The following is a 16082-nucleotide window of genomic DNA, read 5'->3' as shown; positions in this document are numbered from 1 at the left end:
AGCATGGAATGGTGGGGTGGGAAGGGACCTCTGGAGATCATCCCAAGGAAGGGGGCACCCACAGCAGCTTGCCCAGCAGCACCATGCTCAGCAGGGGTTGGAAGCTCTCCACACAAGGAGACTCCACAACCTCTCTGGGCAGCCTGCTCCAGGCCTCCAGCACCCTCACACCAAACAACTTTCTCCTCCTGTCTAGATGGAACCTCCTGGGCTCCACTTTGTGCCCCTTGCCCCTTGTGCTGTCACTGGGCACCACTAAAAAGAGCCTTGGCACCTTCACCTTGGCACCCACCCCTCAGATATTTATAAGATCCCCTCTCAGAAGTGGAGCTTCTTCAGCTCCTGGCCTGGAGATCAATATTGTTGGTTCTGGAGGAAGAAATGTGAGACCTGAGCACAGCTCTGGAGTGCTGCTGGTTGCTCAGAGGTCATTATGCAGCTTGGAGGGAAACCTGATAGCTAGAGAAACGCTTCTGCAAAGTGGCCTTCAGCTCCCCTCAGTGTCTCCTTCCACTCAGCCAGAAATACCCTCCCTGGGCTGCTGCTTTGGTGCTGCCCTGCCAGCAGGAGCAAGGCAGGAGAGGAGGCAGCTTTTGGGTGGGTTTGGATTGATCCTACCTCTGCTTTAGCAGAGAAGTGGAGGAGTTTTTGCTGTTGGGACCCAGACCTCTGGGAGACTCAGCCAGCAGCTCTGTAAGCTTCTCAGAGCTGGTGGGACAAGGAGGTGGCAGCAGGAGCTGTGGTCAGACAAGGAGCAGGAATCACAAAAGCGTTGCTGGAGGACCCTAGGGGATTTGGTGGCTCAAGGAGATGATATTGATGGTTGGGTTGATGGGCATGGAACCATGGAATAGTTTGGGTTGGAAAAGACCTCCAGAATCATTCAGTCCAACCATCAACCCAACACCACCATGGCCCCAAGTGTCATGGCCACGCTTTTCTTGAGAACCTCCAGGGATGGGGGCACCACCACCTCCCTGGGCAGCCTGTGCCAGAGTCCCACCAGCCTCACGTTCCTCAGCTCCTGCTCTCCCTCACCTTCAAACCATTCCCCCTTGGTCCTGTCTCTAGACACCCTCAGGAAAAGTCTCTCTGCAGCTTTCCTGGAGGATCTCTTCAGGTACTGGCAGGCAGCTGTAAGGTCCCTTTGGAGCCTTCTCTTCTGCAGGCTGAACACCTCCATGCAAGTGGGGAGCATGGCCTGGGGGGGTTCACCGAGGTTAGAGAGGAGCTCCCTGGTTCTGCAGAGCCCTTGGCTGGGGCTCCAGCGTGGTGCTGCCCATCCCTTCCTTGCCCCTCTCCTCCTCACAACAAGGAAGGGTCTCAATCTCCTCTCTCCAGCTCAAAGCCATTGTCCCTTGCCCCATCACCACAGACCCTTGTCCCAAGCCCCTCCCCAGCTCTCCTGGAGCTCCTTATCAGGCACTGGGAGGCTGCTCTAAGCTCTCCCTGGCACCTTCTCTTCTCTGGGCTGAACAGCCTCAAGCCTGTCCCTACAGGAGAGCTTCTCCAGCCCTCTGATCATCTTCATGACCTCCTCTGATCATTTTCATGACCTCCTCTGATCATCTTCATGACCTCCTCTGGCTCCTCTCCACACCCTCCTCGTGTCCTCCTCCAGGCCACTTCCCCTTACCCCCTACCGATCTTCGCCGCCTCCTGCTCCCCTCGCTCCCGACCCGTTCTGTGCCCGCCTCGGGCCACGGGCAGCACCGCTGGCTGCAGGTTTTGACGTGGTGCTGCTTTGCTGTCCCCCTGCAGGCCTTCTTTGAGAGCCACCCTGCCCCCTCAGCCGAGCGCACGGTGCAGCAGTGCTGTGAGAACATCCTGCTGAACGCCGCCTGGCTCAAGCGGGACGCAGACAACATCCACCAATACTTCCTGCAGCGCCAGCCCAACCCCTCCCCGGCCCCGGTGTGAAGCCTTCTCTGCATGCCACCAACCAACCAAACCAACCACTGCTGGGGGGCCCGTCAGAGGGGGAGGAGAAAAGAAGGAGTGGATTGCAGAAATGCCAAGAATTTGGGAGTCGTCTTCTTCCTGTCTTCTTCCTTTTTCTTCTTCCTTTTTCTTCTTCTTCTTCTTCCTTTTTCTTCTTCCTTTTTTCTCCTTCCCTTCTCCTTCCCTTCTCCTTCCCTTCTCCTTCCCTTCTCCTTCCCTTCTCCTTCCCTTCTCCTTCCCTTTTTCCTTCTTCCTTTCTCCTCCTTCTTTTTCCTCTTCTTCCTTTCTCCTTCCTTTTTTCCTTATTCCTTTTTCCTTCTTCTTCCTCTCTTCTTCCTTTCTTCCTCTCCCCTCCCCCTCCTCTCCCCTCCCCCTCCTCTCCCCTCCCCCTCCTCTCCCCTCCCTCTCCTCTCCCCTCCCTCTCCCCTCCCCCTCCCCTCCCCTCCCCCTGCTCTCCCCTGCTCTCCCTCTCCTCTCCCCCTCCTCTCCCTCTCCTCTCCCTCTCCTCTCACCCTCCTCTCCCCCTCCTCTCCCCTTCCTCTCCTTGTCTTCTCCCCCTCCTCTCCCTCTCTCTCCCCTCCTCTCCTCTCTTCTCCCTCCTCTCCCTCTCTTCTCCCTCCTCTCCCTCTCTTCTCCCCTCCTCTCCCTCCTCCTCCCTCCCTCTCCCTCTCTTCTCCCTCTCCTCTCCCTCTCTTCTCCCTTCCTCTCCCTCTCTTCTCCCCTCCTCTCCCTCTCCTCTCCCCCTCCTCTCCCTCTCTTCTCCCCTTCCTCTCCCTCTCTTCTCCCCTTCCTCTCCCTCTCTCCTTCCTCCCCTCTCTTCTCCCTTTCCTCTCCCTCTCTTCTCCCCTTCCTCTCCCTCTCTTCTCCCTTTCCTCTCCCTCTCTTCTCCCTTTCCTCTCCCTCTCTTCTCCCTTTCCTCTCCCTCTCTTCTCCCTTTCCTCTCCCGCTCTTCTCCCTTTCCTCTCCCTCTCTTCTCCCTTCTTTTTTGGTTTCATTTTGGTTGTTTTTGTTTTCTTCTTGAGCCAATGTTGGGGGATTTGGTTGTTTTTGTTTTAGTTTTTTTTTTTTGGACAACGAATGTAATTAACTGGGTCCTGCTCACACACTCCAGATTGGGAATTTTAAGTGGATTGTTTAACAATTCAGATGAAAAGCAAAACAAAACAAACATGAGAAAAAAAGACACCAATTATCTCAGAAACACACAAGTGATCTCAAAAACACAAATAAGCCCTCAAAAAAAACCCAAATAAGCCTTCAAGAACCCAAATAAGCCCTCAAAAACTCCAAATAACCCTTCAAAGAACCCAAATAACCCCCCAAAATACAAATAACCCCCCCAAAAAACCCTAATTAACCCCAAAACCCACAAATAACCCCCAAAAAACGAATAGAAACCAGAACTCACCCCCCAAACCCACAAGTAACTTGAAAAAAACATAAATAGCCCCCCAAAATTCCAAAATAACCCCCAAAAACTCCAAAATAACCCCCCAAAACTCCAAAATAACCCCCAAAAAACCCCAAAATTCCAAATAACCCCCCAAAACTTCTAAATAACCCCAAAAAACTTCTAAATAACCCCAAAAAAACTTCCAAATAACCCCCCAAAACTTCCAAATAACCCCCAAAAACCTCCGAATACCCCCAAATAACCCTAAAAAACCTCCAAATACCCCCCAAAATTCCAAATAGCCCCAAACCCACACAATTAACCCCCCCAAAAGCCACAAACAACCCCCAAAAAACTCTGAATAACTCCCCAAAAGCCACAAATAACCGAAAAAAACCTCCAATTAACCTCCCCAAAATCCAAACCACCCCAAAACTCCAAACAACCCCCAATAACCCCCCCCAAAAAAAGGAAGTAACCCCCAGAAGTCCCAAATAACCTCAAAAAAAAACCCCAACCCTCCCAAATAACCCCCAAAATCCCCCAAATAACCCCCAAAAAGGAGACAACCCCAAGCTGTAAATATGATAGTAATAAAGTAGAGCATAAGAAAACTGTGAAACTTCCTCCAGCCTTTGTCAGTGCTTCAAATATTTAACCCCCACTCCTTCTTCCCTCCTCTTCCTCACCCTCTTCTTGGTCTGTTTTTTGGTTTTGTTTTGGTTTGTTTTGTTTTTTTTTTTACATACCTTCAGTCTTTCCCTTCCTCCTCCTCCTCCTCCAAATCAAACTAAGGAGCCCCAGAGGTTTCTAGGTCCAGTGGAATTTTGTGTCCTGGGGGCAGGAATTTGGGAGCCAGGTGACTGAGAAAGGCAAGGTGGAGAGGTTTGTGCATCATCCTCCTCCTCCTCCTCCTCCTCCTCCTCAGCTCAAAGAGGGGTCTGGGGGGGGGGAGGTGTTGCTGTCACCACCCCCTAACCCGAGGATGGCTTTTGCCCTCCCTTTTGTGTTACCTCTCAGCAAACAAACAAAAGTAAAATCAAAGAGAAATGTTCTGGTGGTCTTTGGTTCTTCTCCTTGGTGCCACTTTCTGGTGGCCTCCCTTGGTGCCATTTGCTGGTGGCCTCCCATGGCTCCACTTGCTGGTGGCCTTAGAATGGAGTTGGAAGGAAACATCTCTCACAGCCACATGAGACCAGGGAAAGGTTCAGGCAAGGATTTCATTTTCTTCTTATATTTCACCCTCCAAATGCAGGCAAAGGAGGAGAAAACAACCCTGGGGCTGCTTCTTCTGGCTGCTCTTGGGGTTCTTCTACTCAAAGGCAACAGGGCCAAGGTTCTACTCAACAAGACAAAGGTTCTCCTCAAAGACCTTAGGGGCCAAGGTTCTCCTCAAAGACCTTAGGGGCCAAGGTTCTCCTCAAAGACCTTAGAGGCCAAGGTTCTCCTCAAAGACCTTAGAGGCCAAGGTTCTCCTCAAAGACCTTAGAGGCCAAGGTTCTCCTCAAAGACCTTAGAGGCCAAGGTTCTCCTCAAAGACCTTAGAGGCCAAGGTTCTCCTCAAAGACCTTAGGGCCAAGGTTCTCCTCAAAAACCTTAGGGGCCAAGGTTCTCCTCAAAGACAACAGGGCCAAGGTTCTCCTCAAAGACCTTAGGGGCCAAGGTTCTCCTCAAAGACCTTAGGGCCAAGGTTCACCTCAAAGACCTTAGGAGCCAAGGTTCTCCTCAAAGACCTTAGAGGCCAAGGTTCTCCTCAAAGACCTTAGGGCCAAGGTTCTCCTCAAAGACCTTAGAGGCCAAGGTTCTCCTCAAAGACCTTAGGGCCAAGGTTCTCCTCAAAGACCTTAGGGGCCAAGGTTCTCCTCAAAGACCTTAGGGGCCAAGGTTCTCCTCAAAGACCTTAGAGCCAAGGTTCTCCTCAAAGACCTTAGGGCCAAGGTTCACCTCAAAGACCTTAGGGGCCAAGGTTCTCCTCAAAGACCTTAGGGCCAAGGTTCTTCTACTCCAAGCCCTTCAGGCCAGGGCTCTTCTCAAAGACAAAACCCATTCCTCACCTAGAAAGATCCAAGCTGGTTTCATCTCCTCCTGGTTGTAGCATCACTCATAGGGTTTTGGGGTTTTTTTTTTTCCCTCCTCCCTCTGGATGGTGATCAAAGAAGCCTTAAATCAGTGATGATGATGATGATGGTGATCAAGTCTAAGCTGTGTGGCATCACTAACCAGACACCTTCTAATACCACCACCCACAAAAAGGTTGGAATTCCAATTTTTATTTGATTTGATTCCTTTCTAAACAGGATTCTTTGGTGTGGCTTTAACTGTATCTCAGAAGGGTCATCAGGACTTGGCAGATTGCTTCCCTCCAACAGGTTTTGGGGTTGTTTGTTTTTTTTGGTGGGTTTTTTTTTTTTTGTGCTATTCTTTAAAACAACAACAACCTAACAGATTTCAAAGGAGGTAATGAAAATGTCAATGTGAAGTTCACCTCCTGGGCTTGCTGCTGTGTTTTGAAGCTTGAAGGAGGGATGCTGAAGGTGAGGGGAGAGCTCGAGGAGGAGAGGGGAGAGCTCGAGGAGGAGAGGGGAGAGCTCGAGGAGGAGAGGGGAGAGCTCGAGGAGGAGAGGGGAGAGCTCGAGGAGGTGACGGGAGAGCTCGAGGAGGTGACGGGAGAGCTCGAGGAGGTGAGGGGAGAGAGCTCGAGGAGGTGACGGGAGAGCTCGAGGAGGTGACGGGAGAGCTCGAGGAGGTGAGGGAAGAGCTCGAGGAGGTGAGGGGAGAGCTCGAGGAGGTGAGGGGAGAGCTCGAGGAGGTGAGGGGAGAGAGCTCGAGGAGGTGAGGGGAGAGCTCGAGGAGGTGAGGGGAGAGCTCGAGGAGGTGAGGGGAGAGCTCGAGGAGGTGAGGGGAGAGCTCGAGGAGGTGAGGGAAGAGCTCGAGGAGGTGAGGGGAGAGCTCGAGGAGGTGAGGGGAGAGCTCGAGGAGGTGAGGGAAGAGCTCGAGGAGGTGAGGGGAGAGCTCGAGGAGGTGAGGGGAGAGCTCGAGGAGGTGAGGGAAGAGCTCGAGGAGGTGAGGGGAGAGCTCGAGGAGGTGAGGGAAGAGCTCGAGGAGGTAGGGAAGAGCTCGAGGAGGTGAGGGGAGAGCTCGAGGAGGTGAGGGGAGAGCTCGAGGAGGTGAGGGGAGAGCTCGAGGAGGTGAGGGGAGAGCTCGAGGAGGTGAGGGAAGAGCTCGAGGAGGTGAGGGGAGAGCTCGAGGAGGTGAGGGAAGAGCTCGAGGAGGTGAGGGGAGAGCTCGAGGAGGTGAGGGAAGAGCTCGAGGAGGTGAGGGGAGAGCTCGAGGAGGTGAGGGGAGAGCTCGAGGAGGTGAGGGGAGAGCTCGAGGAGGTGAGGGGAGAGCTCGAGGAGGTGAGGGAAGAGCTCGAGGAGGTGAGGGGAGAGCTCGAGGAGGTGAGGGGAGAGCTCGAGGTGAGGGGAGAGCTCGAGGAGGTGAGGGAAGAGCTCGAGGAGGTGAGGGAAGAGCTCGAGGTGAGGGAGAACTCAGGGTGAGCATCAGCTTTTCCTTGGGGCTCATCAGCTAAAGCTGGAAGGGAAAGGAGAAAAGGAAAGGAAAGAAGGAAAGGAGAAAGGGGAAGGGAAAGGGAAGAGGAGAAAGGAAGGCAAATGGGGAAAGGAAAAAGGGAAGTGGAAAAGGGAGAGGACAGGAGGAAGGAAGGGAAAGAAAGGAAGGGAAAAAAGGGAAAGGTGGAAAGGAAAGGGGGTAAGGGGGAGGGAAGGGAAAGAGGAAAGGGAAAGGAAAGAATCCTGTTAAACACCCAAAAAGCTGAGGACTCTCCAAGAGGGAATTGCATGGTGCCAACGTTTGCTGCTGCTGCCAACCAGGATGAGCCAGGGCAGGGATCCACCCTGGCTGGGAGGCTTCTCCTTAGTGGCAGCTGCAACCCTCTTGAGCAGCAACCCCCCGGGGTGGGTAACCCTGGGGCTAAGGTGGCTGCTCCACAGTCAGAAACAGAGGGGAGGCTGGAAAAGAGGAATTCCATTTGTCCTGAGTCATCTCTGTGCCCCTGGCTGCTGCTTTTCCCCTGCTGTCAGCACTGCAGAGCCACCAATCTCTGGGGGCAGGGGAGCTAAGCTGCTTTCTCTTCTGCTTCTTGCACATGGACAAAGTCAAAACTCTGCAAAGCTGCGATGCCAGCAGGGCCCTGCTGCCGGGGGAGGGGAGGGGGGGGGATGAAACCAGCAAAGCACCGCAGCTGCAGGCTGAGGTGAGCCGGGCTGCACTTCAAACAATGCAAATGACATGCAAGCAGTTGAAGGAGAGGGACAAAAACAACAAAGCTTGTGGTCAGTGAGCAAACTGAATGGGCTCAGCAGACTGGCTGGGCCTGGTCTCTTCTGCCTGCAAAGGGAAATGGAGAAACAAACAAAAAAAAAATATATAAAAAGAGAGATTTTAATTCCTCAGCAAAGCAAAGCTTGGGATTTGGCCACTTAACAGCAGAGTTTTTGGGGGGATTTTGGTTTGGTCACTGGAGAGCTGGGGCACTTCTGAGCCTTGGGAAGGGGTGAGGAGGAGAGGAGAGAGCCTCAGGTCCCATCAGGGGAGGTTTAGGTTGGACATGAGGAAGAACTTCTCCTTCATGAGGAACAATTTCTCCCTCAGGAGAGGGTCAGGACAGGCCCAGCAAGAGTTATGGGGATGAGGAAACAGCTAAAGTGGGGTTCATGTGACGAGTTGCCTCCTCCTCATCATCACCACCACCACCTAGCTGTGATGTTGCCCATCAGAACTGAGTGGAGCCACTAAGGCTGTTGAGGGTGCAGTGCTCCAGCACACCAAACTGGTGCAGGATCTCAGCATGGGTTTTGGCTGGAAGACACTGGCACTGCCACCAAACCATGGCTTTGAAACCCCTCCAGGCATGGGGCCAGCCCTTGACAATCCTTTGGGGGAAGAAATTGCTCCTCATGGCCAACCCAAACCTGACCTGGGGTCATTTCCTCTTGTCCTGTTATTTCCTTCCTCCCCACCTAGCTCCAACCTCCTTGCAGGAACCAACGCACCTCTGCCCGGAGCCAGGCTCGTCCCTGCCTGCTCCAAGCGCTGCCCGCAGGGTGTGAGGGGCAGGGGTGGCTCCCCCCGGTCACTGTCCCTTCTTCCCGGAGCCTCGGTGTTTACCCTCACACCGCAGCCTGACCGAATTCCGAATTGCTCCTCCCGTCAGTTACTCAGCTACAACCCTGGCAGTGCAGGGGCCAGGGCTCTCTCCCCGCCCTGCAGCCTTCATCCCCGGTTACCGACACCGCTTCCCGCGGGATGCCCGGCTCAGCGCAGCTCTCCGGGGCCGCGGCAGCCGTTGTCCCGTCCATATCCCCCCCAACCCCTGAGCCTTCATGCGGTGCAGCGTTTAACTCTCGGAAGGGCCAAGGGGGCCGGTTCCTTCCCGGGGCTCCAGTCTCCTCCCCGGCGCTGCGGTCCCCGATCGCACCCAGCACGTGGCTCCTACTCCCCGGGCCGGTTCCGAGGGTGAGTGGGCAAGCGGCGGGAAGCAGAAGGGGCCGCCCAGGGCGGTGCAGCGCTGGGAGCCGCCGCAGGCGCCGGTGCCCCGCAGCCAGCCCTTGCCTGCCCGCGGCGCGGCCCCCACGTGGCCACCTCCCCCAAAGCCGCCGGGGGCGCCCTTCCCGGCACCGCCCAATCACGGCGCTCGGCGCCGGAAGCTCCGCCCTTACCCTTCCTCCCCGTTACCCGCCAATAGCCGCGCCCCGCTTGACACCGCCAATGGCAGCGCACACCGCCGGGAGCTGTCGGCCAATCAGCGCGGCAATCGCGGGGCGGCGGGCCGCGGCTGGTATCCCTCCGCCGGCCGGCCCCCGCTCGGTGTGCGCGCGCGCGCCGACCCGCTCGCGCGGCCCCTTTTCTCCCTCCGCCGTCCGCAGCAGCAGGAGCCGCCGCTGCCCGCCGCAGGCCTCCGCCCGGGACCCCTCCCTCGGCCGCGTCCGCGGGGCAGGCCCCGGCTTTCTTCCCTTCCTCTCCCTTCCCTCCTCCGGCTCCGGCCCGCCCCGCTTTCCTCCCTTCCCCCCCCCCCTCCCCTCCCCTTCCCCTTACCCCCCCCTTCTCCTCTCCCGCCGGCGCCGGAGCCGCCACGCTGCCGCCATGGAGCTCATCACTATCCTGGAGAAGACGGTCTCGCCGGGTAGGGCGCGGGCGGCGGTGCTGTGGCCGGCCTGGGGGAGGGAAAGCGGCGAGTAGGCCCAGCGGGGCCGGGCGGGGCACCCCTGGGGAGGCCGAGGCGGCGGCCCCGGCTCCGGGAGGGCGTGGGCGGTGGTGCCGGCAGGGAAAGGCCCGCGGGGTGGCAAGGCCGGGAGGTAGGAACCGGGCTGTGTGTGGCTGGGCCGCGGTGTCCGTTAGCGATGGCTGAGGGCTGGGCGGTTGGGCCCCGCGCACCCGCTGACTGACGCCGGTTTCCCCCCCCCGCTTCCTTCCCCGGTTCCCCACCCCCTCCCCTCCCCGCAGACCGCTCTGAGCTTGAGGCGGCGCAGAAGTTCCTGGAGCAGGCAGCGATCGAGAACCTGGTGAGCCTGCGGGGACAGATCGGGCACTTAGAACCGGGATTGGGGGTTGCGGGAACCGGGACCGGCAGCGGACGCTCCCCCCCCCTCCCCCCTCCCCCAGCTCAGCCCCGCCCGGCCAGGCTAGGCCGAACCGCCATGGAGCGCAGCCTACCCTGCCCGCGCCCGGCTGCCGCACTCAGCCAATAGCAGCGCGGCTTTCTTCCTTATCCACCAATAGGAAGGCGGCGCCGGGCGGAGGGGCGGTGCCTGCTGCGGGAGCGGCCCGCGGGCCATGTGCGGGAGCGGCCATCGCCGCCCCGGCCCCGCCGCCCTTCGCCGTCGGCTTCCCAGCCCTCCTGGCCCCCCAAACCACTCCCGTTCCCTCCCTTCTACACCGGCATCGAGTTATTCGGCTCCGTACCGAGCGGGATGGAGGCCCCAGAGCGGCCCTGGAGCTGCGGTGGCCCGGGGAAAAGGGATCTGGGGAGGTCAAGAGGGGTCTGGAGGGGGTCTGGAGGTTGTGGCTTCACCCCTAGCCGAGAGGGGGGACCCCGGTGGGGGTTAGGGGGGGTCTGGTGTCCACCGGAAGAGCAAGGACCGAAGCGATCCCCTCTGTGACCTTTAAAACCAAGCAAAAAGACGAAAAAGCTTTTTAAAAGGCCGAGCGAGAAAGGAGGAAAAGGAACCCAAATATTGCATCTCTGCCATCAGCTGCTGGGGGAAGGTGGAATTCACGGAGTTGAGTTTTTGCTTAGTCAAGGTGTGGTGCAGCAGCAGCTTCCAGGGGGAAGCGGGGAGGGTTGGGGCTCTCCTAGGGGTGGTCACGGAGGTGCTGGTGGTTCCTGGTGTCACCCAGACACAGCAGCATCACAGTCCAGGCTGGCATCCTGCAGTTAACACTGGGAAGGGCACAGTGGTTGTCTTTCTGTTGCTCCATTTGAAGGTGGGGAGATGTGCCCTGCAGTCAGAACTCAGGTGGGCTTTATGCTGAGTTTCGGTTTTGAGGCCAAATTTTCTTAATTTAAGTCTTCAGATGCCTCCCACTTAGGTTAAAGCTTCCTGGGCTGTGTTAGGTGAAGGATTTTGGGGTGAGCTGCTCATGCTCTTGGGGCTCAGCCCCTCTGAAGAGCTTGAGGGATGCCCTGAGTTTTTTGGTGTAGTTTATTGTAAAGTCACAAAATGCTTTGGGTTGGAAAGGGCCCTAAAGGTTCAGCTAATTGGAACCTAAAGGAATCCTAAAGATTCAGCTAATTGGAACCCAAAGGCACCCTAAAGATTCAGCTAGATGGAACCCAAAGGCACCCCAAAGATTCAGCTAGATGGAACCCAAAGGAACCCCAAAGATTCAGCTAAATGGAACCCAAAGGAACCCCAAAGATTCAGCTAGATGGAACCCAAAGGAACCCCAAAGATTCAGCTAAATGGAACCCAAAGGAACCCCAAAGATTCAGCTAGATGGAACCCAAAGGAACCCCAAAGATTCAGCTAAATGGAACCCAAAGGAACCCCAAAGATTCAGCTAGATGGAACCCAAAGGCACCCCAAAGATTCAGCTAGATGGAACCCAAAGGAACCCCAAAGATTCAGCTAGATGGAACCCAAAGGCACCCCAAAGATTCAGCTAGATGGAACCTAAAAGGCACCCCAAAGATTCAGCTAAATGGAACCTAAAAGGATCCTAAAGATTCAGCTAGATGGAACCCAAAGATTCAGCTAGATGGAACCTAAAAGGACCCTAAAGACCCAATTCCAGCTCCTTGCCATTAGCAGGGACAGGTTTCTGCTCCCTACCTTGTGAGAGCCAGGCCAAGGCAGTGAGCAGAGGAAGCAGAACTTGTGCTGGGGTGAAAAATTGGTGCCTTGGTGTGAGCTGGGGACATGCAATGGTCCAACCTTGGGGTGGAGGAGCTCAGTGTAGGTTGTGAGGGTGGTTAAAGGCTTGGCTGTGAAAGGAGGATGAGGATGTGGAGCTTGGGGCTGTGCCCATGGCAGGGTAGGGGAGTTGGAGATGTGGGGAAGAGGGTTTGGAGGTGCAGGGTTGAGTGAGAGGCTCTGCACCCAGAGCTGGAAGTGATCTTCCAGTTGGTTGCTGAGGCTGCAGCTGCAGATTGCTCTTCCTCCTCTCCTCCTGCTCCTCCTCCCCACAGCTCATTTGGATCCTTTTGTGCAGTTTTTCATGGACACCTCTGTAGGTGTGAGAGCTGAGGTGGTCCACATCTGCATCTGCTTTTTGAGCCTTGAAGGCTTTCTCTAAACACTGCTCATTTTTAGCTGGAATTAGGCTTCAAGCTCCAGGAAAAGATAATTTTGGAGTTTTCTTTTCTTGGTTGGTTTGGTGGTTTTTTTTTTTTGTTGTTGTTTTGCTAATTTATGAGTGAGAAACCCAAGGAAGCTTCTTCACCTTGGGATCTGAGTGCAGTTTGCTTCTCAAAGGTGGCAGCAAGGCTTTTAATTTGGGGTCTGAACTTCATCTGAACATTTCCTTGCTCAATTAAATGTGGATTTCATCTGGGAGTGGGTTTGGTGAGGAGGTTCTGTTGGGATTTCATCTGGGAGTGGGTTTGGTGTGAGGTTTTGTTGGGATTTCATCTGGGAATGGGTTTGGTGTGGAGGTTCTGTTGGGATTTCATCTGGGAGTGGGTTTGGTGAGGAAGTTTGGTTGGGATTTCATTTGGGAGTGGGTTTAGTGAGGAAGTTTGGTTGGGATTTCATTTGGGAGTGGGTTTAGTGAGGAGGTCCTGTTGGGATTTCATCTGGGAATGGGTTTGGTGTGGAGGTTTGGTTGGGATTTCATTTGGGAGTGGGTTTGGTGTGGAGGTTTGGTTGGGATTTCATTTGGGAGTGGGTTTGGTGTGAGGTTTGGTTGGGATTTCATCTGGGGGTGGGTTTGGTGAGGAGGTTTGGTTGGGATTTCATTTGGGAGTGGGTTTGGTGTGAGGTTTGGTTGGGATTTCATCTGGGGGTGGGTTTGGTGTGAGGTTTGGTTGGGATTTCATTTGGGAATGGGTTTGGTGAGGAGGTTCTGTTGGGATTTCATTTGGGAGTGGGTTTGGTGTGAGGTTTGGTTGGGATTTCATTTGGGAATGGGTTTGGTGAGGAGGTTCTGTTGGGATTTCATCTGGGAGTGGGTTTGGTGAGGAGGTTTGGTTGGGATTTCATTTGGGAGTGGGTTTGGTGAGGAGGTTTGGTTGGGATTTCATTTGGGAGTGGGTTTGGTGTGAGGTTTGGTTGGGATTTCATCTGGGGGTGGGTTTGGTGTGAGGTTTGGTTGGGATTTCATTTGGGAATGGGTTTGGTGAGGAGGTTCTGTTGGGATTTCATTTGGGAGTGGGTTTGGTGTGAGGTTTGGTTGGGATTTCATTTGGGAATGGGTTTGGTGAGGAGGTCCTGTTGGGATTCCATCTGGGAGTGGGTTTGGTGTGAGGTTTGGTTGGGATTTCATTTGGGAATGGGTTTGGTGAGGAGGTCCTGTTGGGATTCCATCTGGGAGTGGGTTTGGTGAGGAGGTTCTGTTGGGATTTCATCTGGGAATGGGTTTGGTGAGGAGGTTTGGTTGGGATTTCATCTGGGAGTGGGTTTGGTGAGGAGGTTCTGTTGGGATTTCATTTGGGAATGGGTTTGGTGAGGAGGTTCTGTTGGGATTTCATCTGGGGGTGGGTTTGGTGTGGGGCAGATGTTAGCTGACTCCATCCACCTCTTTGTGGAGGTTCATCTTCCTGTGGGCAGCAGTGAGGGAGGGTCTAGGGCAGGAGGAGGAGGTTCTCTGGGGGGTTGCTGAGGGTTTAAGCTGGCTCAGAACCACAGTGGTTGGAGCAGCAGAGAAGGGTCTGGAGAACAGAGCTGGGGAGGAGCAGCTGAGGGAGCTGGGGGTTGGTTGGTCTGGAGAAGAGGAGGCTGAGGGAGACCTCATTGCTCTCTGCACCTCCCTGGAAGGAGGTTGGAGCAGGTGGAGCTTGGGCTCTTTTCCCAAAGAACAAGTGATGGAAGGAGAGGAAGTGGCCTCAAGCTGCACCAGGAGAGGTTTAGGTTGGGAACAAGTGATGGAAGGAGAGGAAGTGGCCTCAAGCTGCACCAGGAGAGGTTTAGGTTGGGAACAAGTGATGGAAGGAGAGGAAGTGGCCTCAAGCTGCACCAGGAGAGGTTTAGGTTGGGAACAAGTGATGGAAGGAGAGGAAGTGGCCTCAAGCTGCACCAGGGGAGGTTTAGGTTGGGAACAAGTGATGGAAGGAGAGGAAGTGGCCTCAAGCTGCACCAGGAGAGGTTTAGGTTGGCCATGAGGAACAATCTCTTCCCCTTGAAGGCTGTCAAGCCCTGGCCCAGTCCCCCCAGGGCAGGGGTGGAGTCCCCATTGCTGGAGGGGCTCTCAAAGCCCTGGAGATGTGGTGCTGAGCGCCCTGGGTTGGTGCTGCCCTGGGGCACTGCTGGGTTCAGGGCTGCACTCCCTGCTCTCAGAAGTTTTGTTTTCCACCCAGCCCCCTTCTGTGGTTGCCTGCTTGGTGCCTTTGGCTGCAGGGAGGGACTTCTGTCCCCCACCAAAGGAGGAGCTCCTTGCAGCTCCTCCCAGCTCCGGGGCTGTGCTTTGGATGCTCCCTTTGCAGTGAGGCCATCAGGAGGGGGCTGGCTCCCTGCGAGGGGTGCTCAGAGCAGGCAGGAGCAGGGAAGCTAAAGCCAAACCCCTGCCAAGACTCTGCCATCTGACCTGGCACCTGACAGGGTGCTCCTGAGGAGCTTCATGACCCTGATCTGGGGACAGAGCTGGGCAGCCTGGGTGCTGGCATCCTGGGGGAGAAGGACCTGCAGGGAGGCCTGGGGTGCTGGGTGACTGGAGGTGGTTGGGCTGGATTGGTGCTGGGGTGGGTGCAGGATCTTTAGGGAGCCCTAGGGTGCTGGTGCTGGGTGACTGGAGGGGGTTGGGCTGGATTGGTGCTGGGGTGGGTGCAGGATCTTCCCTGATTTGTGTTGCTGGGGTGGGTGCAGGACCTTCAAGGAGTCCTGGGGTGGTGGTGCTGGGTGACTGGAGGTGGTTGGGCTGGATTGGTGCTGGGGTGGGTGCAGGATCTTCCTGGAGCCCTAGGGTGCTGGTGCTGGGTCACTGGAGGGGGTTGGTGCTGGGGTGGGTGCAGGACCTTCAGGGAGCTGTGGTGCTGGGGGGTCCATGGGCTGCCTGCAGTGCTTTGGGGGTCCATGGGGTGCCTGCAGGGCTCGGGGGGGTCCATGGGGTGCCTGCAGGGCTTTGGGGGTCCATGGGGTGCCTGCAGGGCTTTGGGGGGGTCCATGGGGTGCCTGCAGGGCTCGGGGGGGTCCATGGGGTGCCTGCAGGGCTCGGGGGGGTCCATGGGGTGCCTGCAGGACTCTGGGGGTCCATGGGGTGCCTGCAGTGCTTTGGGGGGTCCATGGGGTGCCTGCAGGGCTTTGGGGGGGTCCATGGGGTGCCTGCAGGGCTTTGGGGGGTCCATGGGGTACCTGCAGGGCTCTGGGGGGGTCCATGGGGTACCTGCAGTGCTCTGGGGGGGTCCATGGGGTGCCTGCAGGGCTCGGGGGGGTCCATGGGGTGCCTGCAGGGCTCGGGGGGTCCATGGGGTGCCTGCAGTGCTTTGGGGGGGTCCGTGGGGTGCCTGCAGGGCTCGTGGGGGGTCCATGGGGTGCCTGCAGTGCTCTGGGGGGGTCCATGGGGTGCCTGCAGTGCTCTGGGGGGGTCCATGGGGTGCCTGCAGGGCTCGGGGGGTCCATGGGGTGCCTGCAGTGCTTTGGGGGGGTCCATGGGGTGCCTGCAGGGCTCGGGGGGGGTCCATGGGGTGCCTGCAGTGCTTTGGGGGGGTCCATGGGGTGCCTGCAGGGCTCGGGGGGGGTCCATGGGGTGCCTGCAGGGCTCGGGGGGGGTCCATGGGGTGCCTGCAGGGCTCGGGGGGTCCATGGGGGGGGCTGGGCTGGTGGGAGGTGCTTCTGCCGGCTTGGTGGCCGCTGGGGTGCTGAGCCTCTTCCCTTCTCCCGGCAGCCAACCTTCCTGGTGGAGCTGTCCAGAGTTCTGGCAAACCCTGGCAACAGCCAAGTGGCTCGGGTGGCAGCCGGCCTGCAGATCAAGAACTCCCTGACCTCCAAGGACCCTGACATCAAGGCCCAGTACCAGCAGAGGTGGCTGGCCATCGACGCCAACGCCCGCAGGGAGGTCAAGAACTATGTGAGTGTGCTCACCCTTGCTGGCTCCT

The 16082-nt window shown here is 56.7% G+C and overlaps 1 protein-coding gene across 1 annotated transcript in view; it reads left to right on the top strand.

The window, feature by feature from the left end:
* The window catches only part of NPEPPS (aminopeptidase puromycin sensitive), a 42421-nt gene extending 40388 nt beyond the window's left edge, over window positions 1–2033 (top strand). Inside the window, exon 23 of the mRNA XM_054398809.1 lies at window positions 1762–2033. Within this exon, the coding sequence (XP_054254784.1) occupies window positions 1762–1920 (159 nt within the window). The 3' untranslated portion in view covers window positions 1921–2033. The remainder of the gene's footprint in view (window positions 1–1761) is intronic.
* Window positions 2034–16082: the final 14049 nt, after the last annotated feature.

This window comes from Indicator indicator, unplaced genomic scaffold (assembly GCF_027791375.1).
Source record: "Indicator indicator isolate 239-I01 unplaced genomic scaffold, UM_Iind_1.1 iindUn_scaffold_121, whole genome shotgun sequence".
Taxonomy (NCBI): domain Eukaryota; kingdom Metazoa; phylum Chordata; class Aves; order Piciformes; family Indicatoridae; genus Indicator; species Indicator indicator.
This window is presented reverse-complemented; position numbering and strand designations above follow the sequence as displayed.